The sequence below is a fragment of the Elaeis guineensis genome, chromosome 1 (assembly GCF_000442705.2).
Source record: "Elaeis guineensis isolate ETL-2024a chromosome 1, EG11, whole genome shotgun sequence".
In the NCBI taxonomy this organism is placed as follows: domain Eukaryota; kingdom Viridiplantae; phylum Streptophyta; class Magnoliopsida; order Arecales; family Arecaceae; genus Elaeis; species Elaeis guineensis.
The window spans coordinates 1,585,289-1,612,585 of NC_025993.2; the positions used below are offsets into that span (position 1 = coordinate 1,585,289).

General features: G+C 36.2%; 1 protein-coding gene across 1 annotated transcript; it reads left to right on the forward strand.

The window, feature by feature from the left end:
* Positions 1-727: 727 nt before the first annotated feature.
* LOC140854873 (soluble starch synthase 3, chloroplastic/amyloplastic-like) lies at positions 728-27,297 on the forward strand. Its single transcript, XM_073250915.1, is given in 13 exon segments — positions 728-748; positions 1,187-1,213; positions 1,215-1,295; positions 7,291-7,400; positions 11,137-11,239; positions 15,295-15,465; positions 17,092-17,220; positions 23,105-23,189; positions 23,192-23,286; positions 23,459-23,590; positions 23,679-23,790; positions 25,498-25,621; positions 26,906-27,297. Coding segments are annotated over 13 exon segments (1,320 nt in total). The 3' UTR covers positions 27,036-27,297.

A 27,297-nucleotide genomic window follows, 5' to 3' on the forward strand; every position in this document is an offset into this window, starting at 1 on the left:
TATTAATTGGGTCCTTGGCATTTCTTATATTCTAAGAACTCCCCACGCGACCAATGTGGGACTAAATGCACACACGCACATGCATGGGTTCCCTCATGAATGATTGGAAAGGTTGTGTCGATAAGCCATATCGCTGTTCTCAGTTTCAATACCTAAGTATGAGATGATAGTTTGCTTGGCCTCAAAAAGTGATCAAGGACTCAACATAATAGACATATGCTGGACCATAAGTAATTCGTGAAGACAATCTTGATCCTTTACTTCAAGTGTTAATTAGAGATACAGTTTGTGAAAAGCATCATCCTTGATATTTGATAATGCATTCTACATAGAAGAAGAATGGTAAAACCTGTATCAAAGGAAAACAGGCATGCTGTGATCATACCATAATAAATAATGCTTGCTTTTGTTATAATCTGACTAAATTTCTCAAACCAGTCCCTAATCGCATGTAATGAAAATAACAAGAATGCTGGGAGGAAATTGAAAGATCAGGGTTAGCTAAAATAAGCTGAATTCTTAAATCACCATTAATGAATTCTATTCTTCATATGATCTGACAGTGGCCATCCATGGCTGCAAATTGGCAATAAGAGCATGAATTTGGTCATCTTGGCACCTGCAAAAAATGCTTTATGCCTCTATGTCATTCTGTTGGGTAAAGCATCGGGCTAAGATTCCCATTATGCTGCTCTATCAAACCTTCCTTCTAACTCTAAGGTTTAGCATGACAGACTTAGCTGCACAGGTAGGATTTCCTAGGTGGAAGGGGAACAAGATCTTAGATCTAGGCATGTTCAATCTTATGACCAATCAAGGAACCTATGTTTATCCATATTTTTAGGTGCACTGAAGTTCTGTTATCATCGTCATCTGAGTTGCATGGTATGTGAAGTTTTAGAATCTCAGAACCATACTGTTAACATTTTAAAAAATTTTCTTTTTCAGTTTCTACTTGATCTTCTTGATTTTAATTGCCTGATGCATTACAGGGATCTATTACATTATTACTTTCACTACATTGATTTGTGTAATGCAAATAATAATTTTTTCTATTGGAAACTTAAAACTTAAAAGCATACTGTTTAATTAGTTATCTGTGATAGATGTAAGCCAGGCATATAATATTATTTTGATGAGTAACTGACCTTTTTATTGTTTACCGTGCCATTTCTAACTTTTGCAGGTGGGAGGTCTTGGTGATGTCGTTACCAAGTCTTTCTCGGGCTGTTCAAGATTTAGGACATAATGTTGATATTATTCTTCCAAAGTATGACTGCATGAATCTAAGCAATGTAAGACTCTTTTGTACTACTCTTTAATCTGGCCTATTTTTTCATAGTTTTTTCTTTTTAATCACATAATGCTTGTCCATGAGGTTCAAACCACTGCCCAGAAGTACTTACATTTATGAAATGCTTGGCTTTTTAAGCCCATGCTTCTGTTCATTGTGTTGGTTGAAACTGAACTGAGCACATGCCTCTATTCTGTCAATTGTTATCACAAGTGTATCTTGTGGTGTTCAAGTTTTTGCCCATAATACCAATATCATTTTTCTTTGCATGAATTAAGTTGCACTCCTATTTCCTTAATAACTGCTTCTGGGCACATGTGACCCAAAGTACACAAACAGTTCTTACATTGTATTAATTTGTAGTAGTTATATTTATAATTGATATTGTATACTGTCTTTTTGGCATGTAGTAAAAATGAATTTGGGAGAAAAAAAAGAAAAAAAGAGATGAATGTATGCTCTTGTTTCCTTCCACTTTTGTTTTTCCTTGGGAATATTACTTTGATCTAATAATGACTACCATGTTAAATGAGTTTTTTGTAAACTTTGCAAACTGCATATGTCATTACGTTTTCTGGATGCTAGTTGGCAAACTGTTTATTTTTTCTGACAATGAGCTAAATGCAAACTTAACTTGTATAATTTTGTGGTCTGTGGTGCTCACTTTTTGACATTTCTCTCAACTCAAGGCCAACACCTCTTAAATGAAGAGGGTGTTTAAATGCCTATGATTAAACTCTAATGCTACGGATTCACATGCAAGGCATGAGAATGTAGGTCTAGTAAGATCCTAGGGTTCAGAACAAACAATAAGCTTTCTGTCCAGAAAGTTTGCAGGTAAACCAACACCAGGGATTGAAGGATAAACCAAAAGATGGTTAGGTAGAATATTTGATGTTTTTAGGGATGAGCTAATATAATTAATGGGTTAAGATGGGGTTTGTGTCATTTAGAAAGGATCTTTTATATTTTTAAGTAGATTAATGTATAGTTTTTTTAGAAATTTGAACAGAGAAAAAGGTTTGTAGTGGAAACAGAGGTTAGGGTATGTTCTTTTGAGTTTTGACTAGTTTACTAGTATCTCTAGAAGAGGTTTGGAATCTGCTTATCATCAGATTTGCAGCGATGAAGATGGTGGAAGTGGAAAAACTGATGGAAAAAAGGGAGACTGTAGGAAAAGAAGAAAGATTGGTTGATCCTGGCATCTCTCTACGTAATTTGAGGATCTCTTAAGAACTAGCATATGTGAAATCCATGTGACTACTAAAGAAAGTTTTGTATAGTAAATTAGCTCTATCATGTTTGGACCTTGTAGTTCTTCAAGTTTCATTGTGTAATTGACAGAGAAGAGAAATGAAATGAAGCTGTTTCTCATGGGAGTAGCTGCACTTTTTATGTCTCTCAAAATGAGAAATGAGAAGTTCAGTTTAATCCCAAAACTTTGCTGATGTCATGGCAAGTGACAAACAAATTGTCTCTTACAAAAAAAAAACTTTCAAACCAAAAATCTGGATTCATGCCGCATTGTAGATTTGCAGCTGGCTGAAGTAGTTCACTTCCACTTTGTAGAACTCACCCTTAAGTTTGAGAATGCACACCTTATCTTTGTGACAAATCCAAGCTGCCCTCTGGCTGTGAGGATGACTCATAGACTAGTCAATGGCACCATTCGTATCAGCTTATTTTTCCCCATCTCTTTTCTGCTACTGTTTGTTTGCCCATTAGTTGTTTCATATCTTGGGGGCTTGATCAAATTTTGAGCTCTCTTTTTGTCATTCCATTCTCGTTTTGTATGTCTTTTTGATAGATTTTGATAGTCATGTCGAGTTGCCAGACTTGATGCAAAATTGAAAATGCAATGACGATGTGGTTTGATCAGAATTGATGATTTGACATCTTATGGCTGTGCGAAGTGGGGGCAATGCTAATGGGACATATCTGTTGATTTTGTGTAGAATGTTAATGAAAGTTTTTGGTAGAATATAATGTTGATAAGATTCTGAAATACCCTTGTTATTGGTGAGCTGCCAATAACCTATAGTGGATGGTGAGGTGCTGTCTTTTTTTGATTGAAGCTGGTAAGACCCTGATATTTATCGAATAGTTTTTAATGTTGTTGCTTTTTGATTTATAGCTTATGTGTTCATTAAAAATGTGAACTCAGATCATATTTTGACAATAGACATTGGAAAACATCTGAATTATGATTGCCTTATGGTCAATCAGGGGAATCAAACTTGCGATGGTCTAGCATTTTTTATTGCCATGTTCTTTCCATGGTATCTCAAGAGCTTGATCATGAAAGAAGTTTGGCTTTGTATCATGGATTGCTGTACCACCTCATATCATATAGTACGGGACGTACTATATCATATCGGGTGGGAACCAATATGAAACTAAAGTTCGGTTCGGTACAGGCCCCGTACCATCTTGTACCGCTTTTTGTGCTGAGGCATACCAAGATAAAAAGTGATAAAATGGTTGGAGGTCTATTTTTGTATGGGTGCATAAAATACTGTGCCGACTCGCATCATATTGAACTAGTAAGGTACTGATATGATACATGTTACTGAAATTATGGACCTTACTTTCTATATATGAAATTATAAAGTTGATCATCGCATAAAAAAACATGAGTGACATCAAATAGGACATCTTGTGTTACTTGAATACTTCGTCCAGCTTAACATTTTGGCGTTTAATTTATATCTTGATTGATATGTGCCAGACTCTCAGATGCTTGTAAAATTCTTTATTTGCAGCTTTTAGGATTGCGAAAGAGTTTTATGAGTTTGAGGCACCAAATTAGAAGTGTACTTTAGTTTTTTCAGACATTGCCTAGGGATGCAACCATTAAACTAAATGTATAAACTATAAAATGTTGCCATGTTTGACCCTTCGTATCCCTCTTTTCATCCATTCCTTTGTTTTCCTCTTTTTCTCACTCTCACCACCAAGGTTCTCTGTATCAGTGTTGGCTATTGTACCGATACTTTATTAGTATGGTATGGTGCGAAACGATCATTATGATGCAATTTGGACATGTCGATTAGTAGTTACTCATGCTCAACTATCAAATTGCCTAGAATCAGGCAGTATGGGCATGCATAACATGGAATTGGTTGGTATGGGTCGGTTTCACTTGGTTTAGATTAGTTTTGCTCAGATATTGAACTAAATCTTGGTACTATATTAGTATCTTGTTGGTAAGTTTGCCTAGTACAGGGCCATATGGGTCAATACAGCAAGCCTTGCTCAACACTAATATCCTTTTTGTGCTTGCTAAGTTATTATATTAAATTTCAACGTATGAACTTTTAACTTACACTTACAACTCTGCCAAAACCCTTTTAATGCTATTATACCTTCATATTAGGGGGAGCGAGAAGGAAAGAGAGGAAAAGAGAGGGAGAGAGTAGAGGGAAGGAGAAGGGAGAGGGAGAAAGGGCCTCTAGAGGCCTATCGGAGGCCCATCGAGGGTGCTGGAGGCCTGGAGGCATCGGATCGAAGCAAGGGCTTGGCCCTTGTTTGATCCCTTTTTTTTTAGCGATATTGGGTAAAGTCCGCAAAAGTCGGCATCATGATGTTAATCACAAAAAAGGAAACAAGGCCCCTATTTTGATTGGGAGGAGGGTGGAGCCCCTCCTATTGTCTTCACTGGCCTCGACGGTGGTGGGCCAGCCCGCTGGAGGCCATCGGATTCCTCCTTTCGTTCTCTCTTTTCTTTCCTACCTCTGCCCTCCTCTAGTTTCCAATATGTGCAGCGATTCCGGCAGCCTCTCTTTTCTTCTTCCTCTTCTTCCTTCTCCCCTCTCTCTCTTTCTCTCTTTCCTTCTCACCTCTCCTACTTGCCCAGTATCCTGTTTTTACTGTCGGAACTGTTCTGGCCGGCCGTCGGTATGGTTTGGCATGCCTCGAACCATTTGGTTCGGGATGGTTTGGCAAATCCTACGATACACTCTAACACATAGGGCAAGGTCAGCTTAACTCTTGATTGGCCAAATTCCTTAAGTCTATCGATTTTCTCTTACTCTGGAATGAGACAAACACAATAAGGTAATGCACAAACCTTGCTTTTCCTCATTGAGGCCCAGCTCTGTATATGCAGGTTGTTACAATTTGTTTTCCATTGATGAAGGACCCTTTTTTTTGTAATTTCTCTTTTTTTCTTTCTTTTATGCTTTTTATGGTTCTTTTGGTTTTATTTTTGTTTTGGTCATATATTAGGTTCAGGTGAGTTTATTTCCTTTTTTTGATTTTTTTAATATCAAATATTGTTTTTTTTCCATTGTTTCCCCTCTCTTTCTTCTTTTCCTTTCCTTTCCTCCTCTTCCCCTTTGAATGCCAACAACTAAAGAAGGGGACTAGAAGCCTGTTTCGTGTCTTCATTGGTAATAGTCTACACTGGCTGGTTCAGTCCATGTGATGCTTGGTAGAAACCAAGACCAACTGGGACATCTTGGTAGGAGGGAATTAAGGTCCTAGGTGCATCTCAGGGCCCAGGTAGTGACCAGCCTGATATTTTGACTAGACTTAAACCCTTGGTTTTGACTAATGGCCTCTAAATCTCAGAATCTTCTTACATAGGTCGGTGATGACTGATGATTTCTCTTTCTGAAGAGACTATAACGCTCTAATATAAAGCTTGGATATTCAATTTTTAAGGGGTGACCCTAGGGTTCAATATTTTGCTAATGCGTCTGAATAAAACCTAAAATCTCAGGTCCTTAGCTTTAGGTTCAACATGGGGTTCGTTGGCTATCTTGGAGGTTCTGGTTCTATCAACAAACCTAGAACCTTATCATGTTAAATTATGCTACAGGACTTGTTCATACGCAAAAACCTGATAATCCAAAAAATATTGCATACACTATCTATTGTATATAAATTATACTCCGTCTCTCTCTAACTCTGTCCAAACTGCCCAGCTAAGGCCTGATAACTACTCATTATTCTATGAATATGAGTTCCGCTTTTATCAAGTATGATTTAGGCTTGCGAATCAGGTTTACTTGCACATGGATGATTTAGTTTTCTATATTTACAGTCAGATCTGACCGAAAACTAACCTGTTGTCAGTTCTAATTTCTCGTCTTGTATATTAGGAAGAGGGTTCATTCCTTAGCCAGTTGTGGATGCCATTCTTTGGACTTTATGCTAGCATACATCACAAACACTTATGCATTGGCATGCATCTTGAAGGAATCGTGCACAATGCCAATATGAAACTTATGGCTTTTGCAGCCAGGTGAAACACAATTTTTGCTGATCAGCTAAGCAAACCCGCTTGCTTTCTGAGGCAGGATTAAAGCTCTATTTTGAATTATATCTTTATTAATTTAGAAGTCCGCTTTGAGGTACAGGTTAGAAAGTTCTTAAGTCAATAGCCTTGTTTTGGAGCAGTTTTTGTTTTCTTTCTCTATGGTGTTCTATGGGAATCCAACATTAATTTTCAGGAAGTTTAGATTATATTGTGCAGTGAAAGGGTCTTAACTTGGCAAGACCTTAGGAATATGAACATGGTCTACTAAAATTCTATGATTCACTGAATTTTCTTCCTTGTCAGACTTCCGTATATGGTTTTAACAGAAATACTGATTCTTTTTCTTGTTAGAGAAGAATATTATGTCCTCAGATGCTGACAGCATTACATAATTCTATATTCATCTCTCTTTCACACCTCTCTCTCTCTCTCTCTCTCTCTCTCACACACACACACACACACACATTTTAATAGCACAATATGTGCTATTTATATGAGTTGCTATTTCGCTTCCAGTTCCCTTAGTTCCATCAACCATAAAGGTCCCTTGTGACTATCAAGTTTGTACCTGGCATATGGTTTTTGAGTGTGCTTGTTGGAGAACATGTAGTAGCTTGTGTTTCTTTACCACCACTACAGAATTCAGATTTCAGGAACTTATTTCTGTAACTTTCACTTGTATACATGTTTATAATTGAAATTTTCCTACTTAACTACCTTTGTCGCAATGTAGGTGAACGACTTCCATTTTCGCCGAAGCTTTGGTTGGGGTGGAACAGAAATAAAAGTTTGGTTTGGAAAAGTTGAAGGCCTCTCTGTTTACTTTCTAGAGCCTAGTAATGGGTAATGTAGTAATTTAGTTCATCTTCTACTCTCTGCTGGTAATCTTTTAAGTTTTCCAAAATATGTGCTTTTTAAAATAATTAAAAACATCGTTCCGTTTCACTTCCAACAGTCTGTTAGAATCTGCTGTTTCAGCATGTCGTCACCTATAGGTCCTATGTTCTATTCATTTGGCTATCTTGTACATGTTTCAAAATATGAACATTTTAACAGAACTTCTTTCTTCTGTTTTCTCTAGTAGCTATGTCAGATTGATGGTTAAGCATGTTGTCACCTGTAAATCCTTTGTGCTGTTCACCTCATATTCTTTCATTGGCAGATGTCTGAGTGTTGCATTTTAAATCAAAACTATTTGCCATGTTACTTTCAAGTTATGAAATCGCATTCAAACTTTATTCCAGCTCATTGATGCTCTATGATCCATAGTTCCATACAAAGTTAATCCACTGTATTTTTATAGATGGTAGAACTGGATCCCTTCTAGTCTTATTTTTTGAAGAATTGCTGCCTTGTATGACCGAGCCATCATTTTGAGTTGAGATTTGGCCATAATTGGCGCCCCTAAAAGTGAACTGCTAGAAGGATATTAAGGTTTCGAATATTCCTGTTAGATGTGGCAGATTTGAAATGGTTTTGCTTTAGAGGTTATCAGTTGTGTTGTTTCGGCTTGGTTCTACTTTGAGTGCACTTTTATGGGCTGTTTCCAGTCCATTTCTTTGCACCTCCAGTAGGAAAACCATTGTCTAGACTGAGTCCTCTTCTAATTTGTAACTTAGGCATCTTCCTTTACTTAATCAACTATCATGGCAATCTTTTGCCCTTCTTTTTCATGGTATCGGCAAATTATCGTTTGTTGTTTAATTTAATGACTACCAATAGGCATTGACCTCTAACCATAAACTAGCCATTCTTGATTTTATTAGTCTGTTTGTAATAGCTTGTCAAGTGATGCATTCATAAATATATATTCAGATTAACTAAAGGCATCACCTTATCAAAATAAATCCAGCTTGTGTTTGAAGGTGAAACTTGTGCCATTTATGTGAGGTGAGATTTTTTTTAAAAAAAATGTTCCTGTATTTGTGTTTAATCTAGATGGTTCATGTAAGTTATACCACCAACTGTGTTAATCAACTTCAAAATTTGCATGGGCCCTAGGAGATGTCTGGTGTGGGACCTACATCACCTGTCAAGCTGTGCAAGTTGGTGCCCTTCACTTACACAGACATGTAGCTCTTGGTGATAGGCTAGATCTTAGGCACATTAAGCTTTTTCTACAAGATTATACTAATTATCTTAGGTTCTTGATTCAAGGATATCCATCTCTTCAACATGAGCATGTATGCAATTTTGTACGCTATTTTGTCTTTTTGCATTTGCACTTTGAGAGATATGATATTTACAATCATATTGATGGAATGATACAAAACCATCTACTTTTTGACTCCTATAAAATTGTGTGCTGCTTTGACTTCTGAGTTTATCAAAAACTATATTATCATTTTGTTGAGCCAAAATCTGATCTTCAAATTCTCCCATTTATGGACAGTAGGTGAACTATGGACCTATCTTCTTAGACTTATTGGTTGTCTACTAGGGTATGTGAATATCATTTGCTATACCATACCGAGGTTTAGCTCAGGACGTTCACTGGTAGCTTGATTCACAAATATAATGTTTTGCACCTTTCCTTAAATGAAACAAAAATGCTTAAACACAAGCATATAAATACATTTTGGAATAACAGCCTCTAAAAGGTATGCTTGTTGAAACTTTACATAATATTATTTGTCTTAAAAAGTTGATGCATGATTGGGTCAGGCTTTCTGTGGCCCCAAAGAGGCTTAGAATTAGGCGGCCTGTTCATTCTTTTTGCTGCTTTAGCACTGCTATTCATGGTGTTTAACATGTTTTCAGTGAGAAACATGCCATCTGCTGATTCAAAGATGGTAAAGTCCAACTCGTAGGACTTTTTCTGGTTTCTGTTCTTTGCCGACAGCCATCTTTGGGCAGAAATGAGTGTTAAGATAGGAGTTGCACAAAAGGACAAAGTGATGGAAAATTGATTTAGGAGGCTCAGTAAGGAGAGGTACTTTAGGTTGTGTTGAAGCTTGTAGAGAAAGGAGAGGAAGACCTGAAATAACATGGATGGTGGTTGTGCGGAAGGATATGGAGAATCTTGGAATTACATCAGGAATACTTGGTGAATGAGGATCCATAAAGCCAGGCCTCATGATTGGCAAAAGGCTGGATGGTTGTGGTTATGGTTATTTCAGTTTGTTTTAGTTTTGAGAATGAAAATCTGGTGCTCCCTCTCCTCACCTGCTCTTTCTTTTCCATCTTTGCTTCTTGATTTTTTCCTTCACTTTCCTCTGGTTGCAGCTATCTGCTGAAACTGTTTGTCGGCATAAGGAAACATTGTTGTTCAATTGATCTTTTATTCTATTTCCTAACAGCCAAAAATAATGCAAGAATAAAGAAATATACTGCTGATAAGTCAGATCTGTTCTTTCTTCTTCCATCTCTTGTCTTAATTTTCCTTTCTTCTGCATTAAAGTTAGTGCTGAACCTTTCATTTTAGAACGTGAATAACTGACAGAGACTCATTAAGTACCTGTTCAGATTTTAGATCAAGCATTAGAAGCTGTTAATAAAAATTCCATTAGCAAATACAATCCTTGGAAATCGAAACCATGGAAATCGAAACCATAGTGATCTCTAAGGTCTTAACCACTTCTTTTCCTGTGCCTTAAATTCTAGTTATGATCTGCAAAAGCAGAGATATTGGGATAGCAACCGCAAAAATCCTCTAAAGCCCTGAATAACTCAATTTATTAGCATATCAAAAGCTTTTACAATGGCCAAAAGCCCTAAAACTTCATGAAACTTGTTTCTTGAGGAGACAAGATGGTACATCTTGAAAGCTAAAGATTCAAATATAAAATTCTCGACTCTCTTCAGCCTCTTTCTACAGACAATCACAGGAAGCTATGTTTCCTGAGGATATGTGGGTCCTAATGTTTCCATTGATGTCCTTACGAATGCCTAGATGTATCTACATTAGTCTATTTAAAACCATACAGAATTATGGAACTATCCTATTTCTTCTAAGATTGTATGGTTATTGTACAACATGATAAGAACTAAATATCGACTTCTTCCTCATTATCCCATTTCTTCACTGATTTTTTTGGTACATAGTCTTGGATTTTCATTTCATCGTAATCATATCTTCTTACCATGTAAACCTATTGTTTCAAAACAATACCCTTTCAGATTCCTGTGATGCACGATGTGCTTATTATTTTGCATCATTATTCTTTTTCTTCTGTTTGTCTTTGGATATACTGACTTTTTGTATCATTCTTGGCATCATTGCATAAGTGTCTTGGATTAGGGTGATGTAAATCTTTTAGAGAGTTAAGAGATTACTCAAAAGTTCTGTTTTCTTGATCCTTATAGATACTGATGCTTCCATGTTATATTTTGAGTTCTTATTAAATAGTTAAAAGCTAAAAAACAGACTTTAGTATAAATGGATTAATATATAGAAGAAATTATGGCTGTAAATTTATTACTTTTTACCCATGAACTTATATATAACTTGGATTTTGTGTCTGTTATATGTAATTTTATTGTATACAAGTTCTAAAGATCAAAGTTTAGAATATCTAGTAACATTCTTTCCTGCAACAGAGTCACTTTTATGAGGATACATTACCTTTTTGTTTTGCAGAATGTTTTCTGTTGGATGTATCTATGGCAGGAATGATGGTGATAGATTTGGTTTCTTTTGTCATGCTGCTCTTGAGTTTCTACTCCAAAGCGGATCTTGTCCTGTAAGTTAAAAGATATATGCATGCCTGTGAATATTAATTTTTTTTTGAAAATTTTAATATCTTTTCATTTTTATTCTATGGTCACATTTTTATATACTTTGTTCATTTTATTCGTATATGTAGGAGATTTTATTGGCATAGTTTTATGATTTTCATCAACCAGAAATATTACCTTCTAACATAAAATGCAGAGGCAGTCATATAGATGTTGGTGCTGATGAGCCCTACTTGATCGATCATGTTGGTTAAATAATTGAATAAGTCTGCATATAATGGTTCAGATTTCAGAAGCTGAGCTATGCTGATTATTAAAAGGCCTAAATATGGATGCTTGATAAAATTAGTACCAGCATATCAAATCTGAAGCAACAAATCATCATGAGTCGAAGGTACAGGAAAGGTTTGAAAAACTGATCGTACTGCGGTAGGATACTCCTCTACTGAGGTATACCATGGTATATTGAAGGTGTACAGTATCATACCATGCTATTTTAGACCTTGGACAAACCATGAGTATGTATGGAGGTGTACTGTGGTACATGCCATACTTAGTTTTGAACAGTACACCCTGTACTGAGTATTTCAAACCTCGGGCAATGTAGTAGTTCAAGTTACATTGCAATTTGCATTGGCTCAGGACGTTTGCTATCAAAATAATCCTTATGTCATGTGAAAAGACAGGTGGCTAATTATAACACTACACCACTTGGTTATTTAAACTGAACGAGCCTAACACAGTCATGATGTGATGGTTGAGACACTTGCATTAATGAGGTGAAATTTCTCCTTTTTCATTATGTTTGTGCATAGATAGCATGAGATGTAATTCCTTAGAACGGTAAGGCGTTGTAGGAAATGCAGCTGTTTGCTTAGTCAATTGAGAGAAGTGTATCTTAAATTTATTTTTTCTTAAATAATAGTCAGCAATCGCTTTTGGTGACTCATTCACATGGCTGCAAGTTATATCTGATGACCATAATATTAATATGGTAGCAGTGTTTGTTTCTTAGTTGCTTGAGAAATGATTCATTCAACACTAACGGAGATATGTTTTTATCTCATAGTTTTTGAATATGTCATTGACTCGAGGAATACATGTGTGCTAATATCAGTTACTGACACTTGGCTAAATTGTCTAGACCAAGTCATGAGTTTAAATATGAGTGGCCTAATGGGTGCATGTGATTGTTGTCAAGGGACACATGAGATGCCTCAATAAGCAATTTGTGCAGCTTGAAGCTCGGGCCAGGTCAAATAAATATCTGGGGAAAAATTGCGTTGCTAATCATGGTCTTTGAGGCATGGAGACAGATATGTAATTTGGATTCAACATATGTAGATAGGATACAATCGTTAGAAGTAGGATATGATATGGTTGGGATTTGACAATAAACAAAATATTTTGTATATGTGTAAGAAGCATCCATACAGTAACATCAACATCTACAACTCTACTGGTTAGCTACTGTTTAGATCTGTCAGCCACAGTCCATAACAAAATAATCAGAAGAAGCCATCACTTATTGCAGATATTTCGTATTTTATTCTTTAGAAAAAAGGAAACATGTGGGTGACTGTTAGGAAAAGATGGTTTTACTTTTACCGATTTTTGATTGTTTTCTTTTCTTTTATTTTTTTCTTTTCCTTATTTTATTACTCTCAGATATTTTTTTCTTTGACCAGTTGTTCTCTTCGTCAAAGACCTCTCTCCCTAGGTTAGCGAGTGTGAGAATGTGGTAAGATTTGTTGGGTAACATCTCTGTTGGTTAAGGTTAGTGGGGAACAACCCACATTTCCTGGTGCAATTCCTATAAAAAATGTGATATAATATTACTAGTTCCCACCTTTTCCCAAACTTGTCCCAGAGCTTCTCCTTTCTAAAACCCTTATTCCCACACTGTTTTCATGCATTCTGCTCATAAACACTTCAGTGAGTGTTAACCATATAAATTCTTTGCTTTGTTCCATCTTTGGATGAGAAGATTGGTTCAGATGCTTCTTTGTGCAGTGGAGCAATGGTGATTAGGCAAGACTTGGCCGTATCTTCAGAGAAGATTGCGAGAAACCCATGCACAGAGCCAGAATTCTATTCTCTTAGGACAGCACCCAACATGCTTCAATCCAGGATTTCCTACAATTTTTCTCTAGTTCTTTGATTGCTTAGATTTCTGATTTTAGTAATAATTCAGCAAATAATCTGCTAGAATAGATCTAAGATCTTGTTTTTTCATATTGCATCTAAGATCTAAGCTCCAATGAGGGTACTAACATGATGTCACTCTTGCTGTAACCATGTCTGGTGATGTAGATTGATGATAGAATTGCCATTTTTGTAATATGACTTGTCAAGTTTACTTAGCAAACTGCACATCTAGCTCCATTGGAGGTTCTAACATGATGGCATTCATCCTGTGACCATGTCTGGTGATGTAGATTGACGATATAATTGCCATTTTTATAAAATGATTCTTGAAGTTTACCTAGGAAATTTGAGAAGGGGATTCTTAGATCTGACACCATGAGATTATAGAAAATGGTTGCAAAGATTGCAAGAGTGTAATTGTCTGTTAAATGGGGCATGCAGATGATGTATCATTACAATGGCCTATAACTATCATGTGTAGCATGTGGGTACTGTAAATAAAATTCCATATACATGTAATCCAAGGATACAAGCTTTTAGAAAACTATTAGTTGTCTATTTTCCATTTTGCTATACTTTCATTAAAGCATGTACCTCTTGCAGCAAAATACCTCTTTAGCACCTGTTCTTTTGTGGATAAATATCATGGGATAGTTGGTCAACTTTTTTTTTGACCAACTTACTCATGTTCTCATACTTTTCAGGATGGATAAGTTACTTCCTCATGGGTAGCATTTACCTATGAAATGGAAAAAAATCTTACCCATCTAGGGGGTGGCTAAATCATTTTTCCATCAATCGAAAAAATAACCTCTATAATTCATTCTTAATATATCTTTAACCTTATAATTATAATATAATATATCATATCATATCATATTATAATAATATATTATATAAATATTATTATATAATAATATAATATAATATAGAATATTATATTGTATTATTATAATAAATTATTATAATATAATACTATAGCAATATATTATATTATATTATTATATATAATAATATAATAATATGATGTGTTTTATATATAATAATATATACTAATATAATATAATATATTGAACTATATTATTATATATAATAATACAATATATTATTAAATATTAATATATTATAATATAATAACATATTATACTATATTAATATAAGATATGCAAATAATATAATATAATATATTATATTATACTATTATATATAATAATATTTATATAATAAAAAATATTATGAGAAATATAGATAGATCTTAGCAATTTATCTAGGAAACTAGTAATACAAAAGAACATGGGTGATAGATTCTTGAGTCATTTTTCAATGCATAAATGCATAAAAGAATATGGATAAATTATTTTTCTATTTAAATGTTGTCTGAAAAATACTTATGCAGAAAAATACAGATTCCTAGATAAATTTTTTACCCTCAAAAGAATGGGCCCTTATGAGATTTTTGGGCATCTAAAATTGAAATTTTGCAATAAAATCACTATCATTTGTCTTTTCAAGATTTTATTTTTAAAAATTGTCTTCGATGAACTAGTTGGACGGCCACTTATTGGTGGTTTAAATGGGTAAAGTAAACTGTATTTTTTTGTATATTTGATTTATAGGAACCATTCATTTGTTTTTTCTTTTTAAAAAATCGGTTTAATCAAGTGACTATATACTTGCACATGGAGTCTTTCGATGTCTATAATTCTGCATGGTAAAGTATCTGCACAAAGGCAGAAATTATGAAGTTCAAAGCCAAATTTGTACAATTATCTACTTGCTAGAAATTGCTTTTGCTCTCTCTCTCTCTCTCTCTCTATCTTGTTTTAGTATTTTTCCAGGATAATAATCAACACCATTATATCATTCTTTTTTTAAAATAAACTTCCTAATGGATGATGTATTTCATGGACAGGATATTTTGCACTGCCATGATTGGTCTAGTGCCCCTGTGGCATGGTTATTTAAGGAACATTATATGCATTATGGACTGAGTAATGCTCGAGTTATCTTTACTATTCACAATCTTGAGTTTGGGGTACACAACATCGGCAAAGCAATGGCACAAGCTGACAAGGCTACAACTGTTAGTACTTAGTACCTAACTCATGCTTGGATATTCCTAACTCTGGCTTGGATATTCTTTTTAGCATTTCGATTAGTCATCAGTAACATACTATATACAATGTCCAGTATATAATTTCATTACCTTCATATTTAGTTTCCACTTTGGATGGTGAGATTTGGCTATCGATTATGTTTTACTGAATATTATAGGTGCTTATCTTGTTTCTTTATTGCTAAATTTCCCCCTTAATGTGCTTTTTTATGGTTTTTTATTAGGAAATATAAATTAATATCAGACCATTTATTCCACTACTTATGTAGTGCTGTAAGTACTATCTCATGCAAGTTACATCTTATTGATTGCTTGCCTACATGTTTCTCTACAGAAGTAACAGAACAATATTAATTAGAAGAAGCTGCAAACTAACAGAAGTAGCTGATAGAAAATGATCCAACAAAGTATTTTAAAGTTAACACCCCCTTTCACATGCATACCAAATCATCCACATGGAGAAAATGGGGGCTAGAGGACATCCATGTTAATTGATTGGCTTGGACTGGCTTTGAACTCATCATGTCTCACAAATTTGGCATTGATATCGTGTTAGCTTGTGATCAGCAATGGCATTATGGTAGTTTGGTAGCATCATGTATGTGAGAAATCAACAAATACAAGTATAAAATAGATGTATGAAACATAGAAAGATCAAAGATCGAACTGACATCAACCTCACCACTGGCATGTGTCTTTTCCATACTAATGGCCTAGAACTATTTCAAAAGTTTGTCTTTTAGAAAGTGACTACTTTTTTCCCTAATTTTCAGTCTCCATGTATACTAAAGGCATTAAAATATCTCTTTTGACACATTATAATAACTCCTGCCTTGTGTCTTATATTGTGATAATATGTGAGCAGAAAATGTACTCTTTCAATAACCATTTTCTTTGGCCTATAACATTTCAAATTGGTGCCAAATTAGTTCTCTTGCATATAATGTCCTGAATATATATGGCCTTCAAACATTTTCTCTTCTTCAGTTTTGACTGCAAGCCATATTTTTGCATACTTTTCCATTGTCATTCTTATCTACATGTGGTAATCTCAAAAGTAATTCCAGAATTCATGTTTGATCCAACATCCTTATTCCTTGCAACTGTCATAATCAAACAGTTGTTGACGACAACATATGGTGTTCATGGATTAGTTCTAACCAAATTTTAGACTACTAACCGTACCAGCTTGAGGCACTTCCATATCAACACATGATATAGGTGCTATGCTGATTCCAACAGTGTCCATGTGTCAATATTGGGCATACTGTAACATAGCGACCATTCTAGTAAGATGCTGTAGAGGGTCTAGTACTCAGACTTAAAACATGGTTCTAACATTACTTCTTAATGCTAGCAAGATACATTGAAGCTACCATGCTCTTTAACTATCTTTCTGCAGTGCACACAATTTACTGTTTAAACATCCTTGGGACATGGTTTATTTTGTGTCAGTCCTTTAATTTTAACTATGGTCAGAATCCAAAATTTGTGCTAAAAACATAATTTTGTGCAGCATTTGGTTAGACAACGGTCTTTCTTTGTAGGTGGTGCTCCTTATATTAGTCACTTTTTAACTTTTTCTTTTTTCAGGTTTCACACACATATTCCAAGGAGGTCTCAGGAAATCCTCCAATTTCTCCTCATCTATTCAAGTTCCATGGTATTTTAAATGGAATTGATCCAGATATCTGGGATCCATTCAATGATAACTTTATCCCTGTAAGTTGCATAACTCTTGTTGAAAGCTTTGACATTAGAAGTTCTTTTATGTTATAAATTAGTACTCTCTCGTTTTTCTTTATGTTTTTTCTATAGAGGTTCTTGATGTTTGGATTCATGATCTAAATTCTTCATGTGGTTCATGCATTTTCTATTATATATACTTGATGTTCTTTTGATATCAAACTTTTGATCTGTTTAAGCATGGTTAGTTTGAAATTTAATTGTTAGGATGTTGTTTCAGCCATGATGAATGGAAGGTTGTATGCAACTGATGCGGCACGGTCCGGCACGGCCCCGTATTGGATTGGACCGGTGCGAACTGACGAAGGGAGGAAGGGACGAATCGGGGAGGAGAAAAAGAGAGAAAGAGAGGAAGAGAGAGAGAGGAGGGGAGGAAAGGAGGTTGAGGTGGCGGAGACGTCGCCGGTGGCCACCTGAGGGCTACGTGGGCCCTTCAAGGACCGCGGTGGCCACCACGTCTTTGTGTCGTCCACGGAAATAAAGAGAGAAGAGAGAGGAGGGAGAACTGGACCGAGGGAGGTCCGGCGGAGAGGCCGTCGGAGGACCTCCGACGGACCATTGTGGCCGTCGGGTGGCATAAACGCCACCTTCAGCTCCGTGGCCGTGAAATAGGGGCTTAAAAAAGCCTCCTGTTTTAGGATTTTTTTAAAAAAAAGTCCAACAATAGTGGAGCTGGTAATGGGTTTGCCGGCTTCAATATTTTTGGATTTTTTAAAAAAAATATTGAAATAGTGAAGCTGACAAACTGATTGCTAACTTCACTATTGTTAAATTTTTTTAAAAAAAATTTTAAAAAGTGAAGCCGGCTTGCCGGCTTCACTGTTCATTTTTCTTTTTAAAAAATTGATTTGCCTGCTTCACTGTTCATCTCCCTTTTTAAAAAATAATCAATGCGTGAATAAGGGCGGTTGCCCTTATTCTGTGGTCGTGACTCCGCCTACGCCGCTTTCGCTGCCTAGTGGCCATGACGGCCATCTGAAGACCTCCAACAGCCCCTCCGTCGTCCCGTGCTCCCATCTCCGGTGGCCTCCCCCTCTCTCTTTTTTTCTCGCTCGTTGCGGCAGTTCTATCGGACGAACCGAGTCGTGGAGGCTTCCGTGGCCCTCCAGCGGCCATAAAAGGCCACCATTGGCCTCTGGCGGCCTCTCCCTCTCCTCCTCCTCTCTCTCTCTTCCTCTATTTCTCTTTCTTTCTTCCCAGGCACCGGTGTGTGCTGTTTTTCCTGTCGGAACCATTGCAGTTCCCCTCCAGTTCGGTTCGGTTCGGCATGCCCTGAACCATCCGGTTCGAGACGGTTCTGAAAACCATGACTGTATGAGTTAAAAGTTATGACAACTTTACAGTTTTTTGACTTAAATGAACATAGTATTAATGGATCAATGGGGAATTAATAAAATTATCATAGTTTTTCACTGGTTGCTAGTTTGGTCATTCTTTTACTAGAAACTTGAGTATATATCTCGAGACTCAAATGATCTATGTTAGATATGTATTGTGAGTCGTTTACACATTGGACACTTAGATACACATCAAATTCTTCGCTTGCAGTTTTCAGAGATTGGTGGGGTGTTGCTGTGTTGGAAACTACTAACAATGAGTTTGATCCACCATAATGACATTAGAACTTTCTCTCATGCTTTTTGGATGTTGACAAAGGATTTGGTAGCTTGCCATGACAGACATGGGGCTGCTTGTCTGAGTTCAATTCTCACATCCATATTCATCTTATACTTTTTATTTATAGTCAATATATGAAAGTGGAAACAAAAGGAATCATCATCAGAGTGAAGGTCCATTACCTTTTGCATCCGCAGCCAATGATGATTGAGCAAGATGTTAGAAGATGAATAAAAAGTGATGATATTATTTTTCAACAAGGTGACAAATAGAGATGTTCATAACAAGCTTAATAATATCGAGTACATAATGGGTGGAGAATAATAACCAGACATCATTGTAGATTTTTAGGGTTATGATGATTATCATGCAGTAAGTAATGTTTCTAGCAAAAATTCTGTTTGGTCAGCTAGGCATAGGAATCATTTTAAAACCAATCCTGCAAGGTAGAGGTAAAAGGATCTTGAAGTGTGTATGGGGCTGAAGGAAGGGGGCTCTTGTGGTTACATACTGGGTTCACATGAAGTTGTGAGAACTTGGTTTTGGTTTCAGCTTCACAGAATTTCAGTTTCTATAGTTTTTCTATCTTTAGTGATTTTGGTTTGAGTTTTGAAGTGTCTTCCTCCCCCAAACCGAAGCAGAAAAGACACAAAAAGAAGGGGTAAAAACACATCATATTTTAGTGTGCATTATGTGGAATTGTTGATTTTAACCTTTGGTTTTATAGTTTTGTTGTTTCTGGGCTAAAAAGCTAAAAATATGAATATTATATAAAGCAATAAAAATGCTAAAAATGCAATATACATGAATGTAAAATGTAATATATAAATATCTATTAATATATAATGAACTTGAATATGATGTAACTATTTCTATCATATAAAGTACTAAAGGACAATTATAACCTATAAAATATGAAAATAAGATTTTGAATAGATCTCATCTAAATGTATCAAGATTTAATATACCAAGTGTACCTTACCGTCAATAGGGAACTGGTCAACTGGTAAAGGGAATCGATATGGGACCATATTGATCCATGGTATGGATGTTATGCCAACTTAGCTCCTTTCCCATTTGTTGGTATAGGGGCATACTATGCTGTATCATAGCTTAGCTACAAGGTACACATATCAGGCTCCATACTGATATAAAACCTGAAAATGCATCCATAAGATTTAATACCGGTCTTTCCAGTCTAAGCTTAAATCCTGCCAATTCACCATTTAGATGGCCCAATAATCTTCTTGGACCTCCATTCTCCTTTATACTGTCTTTCTAAGGACCCAAAATTGTCTCTTATATTAAGGGAAAAAGTTGATTTATTTAAATTTAATTAAACTTTCCAATGAGCACTGATTTCTTTAAAACCACTGAAAATTGTATCATCTTAAGAAATACTACTTGGAGTTCAGATTTATTACCCAAGATTGAGTATTGCCTATTTTAATTCAAAACAGATAAAAGTGATCTGTTTTATGGTGTTGTATAATCTGGAGTTAAGAGTTAAGCCTACATGGATAAATACACTGAAGTAATATCAAAGTGCTTGCAAAATTATACTAAATACCAAAATATGTTAATGTAGCATCTATACTTGAAGTTGTCAGCTTAGTAAGCATGTAGAGTTCTTGGTAGTTGGGCCAAGTGAGAATGACTACAACGGTAATATGGTGTTTTATAGCTAAAGAGATAAAGCAAATTAGCAAATTTCTCTCCATATAAGAATACTATTTGATGCTGAAAAGTAAGGACTACAAGGTTAATTACGGTGTTCTCTAGGCCTCTTGATTGCTTAGGATATTAGAGTCCATTTGTAGACTCATTACATCAAAAGGAAAGAGAATAAACTACAATTGGCACCCTTTTGGTGGTTCGAACTGAAATACAATTCTGATGCTATGCTAGCTAGAGCTGGGTGGAATAAAGTGCTGTCCTTGCTGGCATCAAGTTGCAAACGCATAACATACTCCAACATCAATGGCATCAGTAGATTAATCCAAGGACCCTCTCAGACCAAATTGTTGATCACTAACTACAAAGTGATGACCCAACTAAATCTGGATAGATGCTGGTGATGCCAGAATTGGATAGACCTAATGTAGTGGGACTAGTTGCTGACATTAGACTCTAAACTCCATATTCTAACTGGTTGATGTTAGTTAATGCTTTGCTGACTTCTTGAATGAACTTGTACACTGCTTTTTGTAAAGCTTAGAATTGCTTTTTGCAAAGCTTAGAATTGCTTTTTGCAAAGCTTGGAATTGTTGAGTTCAATTGTGCTTGGACCAGATTATAACAGCCATGACATATCGGGGGATGCTTTAGGGGCTTATCATAGACTTAATTAGGAACATTACTCACTTGCAGATATTAGGATGGTAAGTATGCAATCACACTATGAGGCTATTTTGAGTCCTATAAGTGGAGCCACATGCAGCTTAAGTTGCAGGTATGGACTAGCCTGCTTGTTGGATGCCTCCAACTCCAATTGCAAAGTAAGTTGAGTTGCTTGTTGGGTTGCAAATCGGCTATCTTGCAATAGGTTGACACATGGTCAAAATGGAAGCAAGATGAGTCGCATTCATTCTGGTAGGTATCCTAATTAAAAGAAGGATCTTTTCCCTGTTCTGTCTTAATCAAAGCCTTAACACCCCACCACATGTCATTGCCTCCCTCCTCTTTGGTGCCCCATCCCGATCTTGCCTCCTGTCGGATCTTCTTGGCCATACTGTGCTGAACCTCCCCCAACCTCTCCTCCTCCTTCCCTACCCCTCTCCTTCCCCACCTTGCTCTCCAGTCTCTCCTCATCGCGGCTCTCGATTCTGCCACCAGTCCCTACTATCTTCAGAAGGCCCACGGTCGCCGCCTCCACCTCAGCCCTCACCGCAACAGCTTTCTCATCATCTGCCTCCTCTATTGCATCACCCACTACATCCCTACCTACCCATACTCGCTCCTCATCTTCGCCCAAGTCCACTGCCCAGCCTTTTTATTTGGACTGCTCTCATCTGTAATGCAGCCCTCCATCTGCCTCCTCTTTCTCCATCATGGTCCACCTACTCCACCTTTATGTCACCATGTGCCATCTTTGCCTCCCACCCTGCCCTTCACCTTCTCCACCCTTCTCAAGGCCTGTACTGTTGCCTATTCCCTCTCCATGGGTACCCAAATGCACATCTAGGCCTTTGCCATCGGCAGCTTCAACACCAACCTCCTTATCTAGAACACCTTCATCTGCATGTGCATTAAGTGTTCTGACTTGGAGTTCACTCGCAAGGTGCTGGACAGAATGTCTATCAGAGGCTCCATATCTTGGACTTCGTTCATTTCACCTATACCAAGACCGGCAACATGAGCCTCACCAAGGGGCTTTTCTAGAGGACCTTACTGACGGACATGGTGCTGTAGACCACCCTGGTCATGGGGTATGACCACACCCCCTCTTTTCTCCATCTTTCTCGTTTTGCCTCTCTTTTCCCCAAACCATCCTAACATAAGAAATGAGCTTTGTTGTAAATCAGCGACTCCAATTTAAGTTGCAATGCGATTTGAGTTGCAGTGCAACTTCAACTGCAAGACTCCAAACAGCTCCTATATAGAAAGCCAATTCACACTATAGTATTATTCCAATATATAGTGAATTTAGAAAGGTAGTATATAATTTAGATAATCAAAGCAAGAAGCGTAACCAAGAAGGCCATATGATTAGGCAATGAGTTGCATGAAATGTTCGATTTCAAATGACTCAAAATCTAGGAGGAGGTCCATTAAGATCTGGTAGAGATGTTTAATTTCTTCAAAACATTGTAGTAGTGCATATAAAAATCCTGTAACTGAGCTATTCGCTGAAGCATTTCCAATGCTACAAGGATGGTAGTTGTAAGGCAGCCATTTTTCACAGATTTATCCAGATTTTTCATAAATTTAGCATGCAAAGTTTGTCTATGGGCTAGGTAGGTTGAGTTATTTAATGTTGATCATGACTCAAATTTTCCACGGTAAGCCTAAGCTTGACTAAAACCAGATCTATATTATTTAGGCTGCAGTTTGCTATGGACATGGATAGGTTACAAGTCTATTGGCTTTTCCTTCATGATAATTCCATCCGTTAGCTTCACAATCCTGAAAGAAGTTATTTTTGCCTATTTTACTATAAAAAACAAACCTGATTATCATATCTCCATTCGAACTTTTTTTTTTTTTTGTAAATCTTGTCATTGTTTGGTTCCTACTATTTCAGGTATCTTATACATCAGAGAATGTTGTTGAAGGTAAGAAGGCTGCTAAACAAGCATTGCAGCAAAGGCTTGGATTGAGGAGATCTGATATCCTTTAGTAGGGATAATTTCCCGATTGACAGTTCAGAAGGGAATTCACCTCATTAAACATGGTATTTGGCGAACACTCGATCGCAATGGGCAGGTTTCTTTTTTTCCTGCATACTGAAATAACCTTCTTTAGTCCATGATTCCAACTCTGTAGCTATATGATGATGTTAATACATATATCAGGTCTTTTTATATCTATATGTCATTTCTATATTTTATATCAATTTATCATCTTCACTCAAAATAATTTTGATTTTTGAGTGTAGGTTGTCTTGCTCGGTTCTGCTCCAGATCCTCGTATACAAAATGATTTTGTTAATTTGGCAAATCAATTGCATTCTTCGCATTCTGACTGTGCACGCCTTTGTTTAACCTATGATGAGCCTCTTTCGCATTTGGTGAGATTTCAATAAAGTTTTAGTGATGCTTATACCATGTTATGCTTAGCAATACAAAATCTTTTACATTCTCATTTCCCCTTGTTAGATATATGCCGGTGCGGACTTCATTCTTGTTCCATCACTTTTTGAACCATGTGGCCTAACCCAACTTATTGCTATGCGATATGGCTCTATCCCTGTTGTACGTAAAACTGGAGGTTAGTGCCTTAAAAGTCCTTTTTTTTGGGTTTTCTTATTCTAGTTATCTTAGCTATGCATCCTGTTCAGGTTCTTGTGTTGAGTTTCTTTCTCTTTTTTGAGAACATTGTATTTCACAGTATCATATTAAAATTCTATCAAAAGCCCATGAAACAGTGGTTGTGTCCAGATCTGAATTTTGTGGATGGCTTTTCGGATAGAGCAACTGTTCCTACTGGTCTTAATAACCCTTTTTTTGTGTACTCTCCCTTTCTCTCCTAGATTCCACCTTAATGTAATAATTTCTTAATATCTTGCATGCATAATTTTAATGTCATATTTGGCGGAGTTGCTGGTCCAATAAGCAATGAGCAACTCCATTGGATGTGGAGTGATCATATGACATGCAGATCAGACAATTGTCACAATTCCAGCATCCAGTTGACTTTGTGGTGTCAACCAAGATTTTAAAAGCTGATACCAAACCTCACACAGTTTTCCCACCAAAACAAAATGGTATCGGGTTATGGGACTGGTGTTGACAGTATGTTTGGAAACTGAAAGTATCAAAAAGGAATGAAAAATCGTCAGTATGCACTGATAGGTCAGGTATGATATCACCAATAGACACCGGTATGAACTCATACTGACCGATGCATACCTGTATGGGTGGTTTTAGAATCTTGGCTCTTATACTAATGTCAGTTTCATATACTAATGGCATGATACTCTGCTGTTCCCATTCTGGTGGTTTTCATATCCATTGTGTCAAGTGTCAACTGTTGGATCACATATCTAATTTGTTAGTGCTTTTCTTGGATGTTCAGAAATGCTGTAAAGAATTCCAGGCAACAAATTTTACTGGGACATTATGCTTTTCTAAAACCATTAGGCATTGAATTGTGAGAAAAATCATGATTTTAACATAGATAATTACAGATATGGCCATGATTTAGTAGATTGTTTGTGTAGGGCGTATTGGATTTGATGTAAATATGCCTTATTACTTGCCTATTCTGACATGTGGTACAGCACCAGTGGCTAGTTATGAGAATATGGATATTTTTCTTGTTTGCTCATTTGAAGATTCTAAGGTCCTTGACACAATTAATGGTATTAAGTATACTGTCAGTTTAGTTTGTATTGGCTTTGATGTAACTTGGCCTTAAGAATCAAGACCCAAGTACCAGCGTAGCATGTGACAAAGCATAAGTTGCTAATTCTTAGAATGTGGGTGTTGCTCTGATGAGTTATGATATCTTAATATGGTAAACAAAGAAAAAGGATGTTAGACCAGACTAAACAGTTTGTGAACTTCCTTTATTTCCTCTTTTCTCTCTTTCCCTTCTGTCCGATTTTTATTAATAATTTATTCAGTATTTAATCAGTTTACTCTTCTTATATTTTCTCTCTTTTACTTGCTGATTCTCTAAAGGGAAAAGCCTCTCATCTGTTTTCTATCATGAAGCCTTTAAAAATGATCTGTTGTCTATAATCTCTTTTTCTCTCTAGTTTATTTCGAGTTCTTCTATATGTTTTCCTAATATAGCTAAGAGATCACTGGAATTGATTAATGAACGTAAGCCACTTTTTTCATGCTTCTCTTTGATCTCTAGATCTTATGCAGATTTATGTATTCCAGTCATTTTATAATTCTCTAGTTACTATTTCTCACAATATAGGCATATTAGATTTGAGGATAAGAGGTCACCCTTTGCATTTTGCAGGACTCTATGACACTGTTTTCGATGTAGACAATGATAAACAAAGAGCTCAGGCACAAGGTCTTGAACCAAATGGGTTTAGTTTTGATGGAGCAGATCCTGGTGGTGTAGATTATGCTCTTAACAGGCAAGTATCAGGACTTGGTTTAATATATTGTTGCATATTTAATGCTACAATATGTAATTATAATTATGAATTTCAAAATGGATGACTAAGAAAGTCTTTTGTAGGTGATAATGCAGTTCATATCTGTTTGGTTTATTTTTATGATAATTGCTTTATCATTTTAAAATTAAGATGGTAGATTAGCAAAATGTGTTGGAAACTCTGTTTGACAATAGTCTATATTTCCATTAAGAACAACTATTTATTGTACATGACAAAGTATCTAATACTACAGAAGTATTTTGTTTCCTAGATAAGTAATACTGGAGAACTCTCGGGAACCTTAATGTGGTCATGTCTCGCAAATGTAACGAACCTGAGGATTTTTGTGATGCAAACTATTTTCTAATATGTTATGCTTCCAAAAAATATCATCTGAAAATTAAAATCTGGAACTGCTAAGCACAGTAAAAGAATTCTAACCAACTTACAAGCATAGTGCGTGGAAAGTATTCAATGCATGCAAATTGCTGAAAGTTAATATTAATCAAGTGTTTGTGTGCAAATTAAGCATGAGATCAGGAAACAAATCATTGAAAATTGTGAATTGTTGAAGGACTCATGCTGATGGATTTTTATTAATTTGAAATGGGACACTTGCATGCCGCTAAATGACAATGTTGCATCTGGGTCCTTGCTGAAAGTTAATATTAATCAAGTGTTTGTGTGCAAATTAAGCATGAGATCAGAAAACAAATCATTGAAAATTGCGAAGAGTGTTGAAGGACTCATGCTGATGGATTTTTATTAACTTGAAATGGGACACTTGCATGCCGCTAAATGACAATGTTGCTTCTGGGTCCTTGCTCTTGGATTGCAACAGTTGCTACTTAATTGAGCAAACACATCCTTTCATGAATGACAGAGGAGATGCGCAGACCAAAGGTTTGCCAAAAAAAATCAAGTTAAGGGTATGATGAGCAGGAAACTTGAGGGATAATTTCAGATCTTCCGAAGCATGCAAAACCTTTTGTGTGTAGGTACCTTTCCAGTATGGTACAGTGCTGTATCACATGCAATATGCCTGTTGAAACCAGCATAACAAAAAGGTGTATACCGTGCCAATACAGACTAGTACTATGAGCCACACTGGCAATAGTACCTTACTGGCATGTTATCATTCTTAAGATTTTTTTTTTTTGGCTAATTATAAGATAATATCTGTTTTTAGTGAAAGATGAAAATGTCAAATAAACAATTTCACTTTATTCGTTAAGGGAATTATTGGGTGTATTTTTTTTTCAGAGCAATCTCTGCCTGGTATGATGGTCGGGAGTGGTTTAACTCCTTGTGTAAGCGAGTTATGGAGCAAGACTGGTCTTGGAACCGCCCTGCTTTGGACTATATGGAACTCTACCATGCAGCACGGAAGTAAAGGCATGCAAGAAGAACGTATGGTAAGCGTGATGTAAGCTTATATAATTCTTGACAGTATCCTTGTACAGTCTTTTGGTCTTCTGATTCATTTTTTTTAGTTATATAATTAGCAGGAGTAGCTTCTCTATTTTCAGCATATGTCTCACCTCTCAATAATGTACAGAGCAAGAGCTCGAATGTTTCAGGCATTTTATGCATTTTGGTTGCATTTTAAATTACAGTCATATAATGCAAATTTGCTGCTTATTATCTCAGGAAAA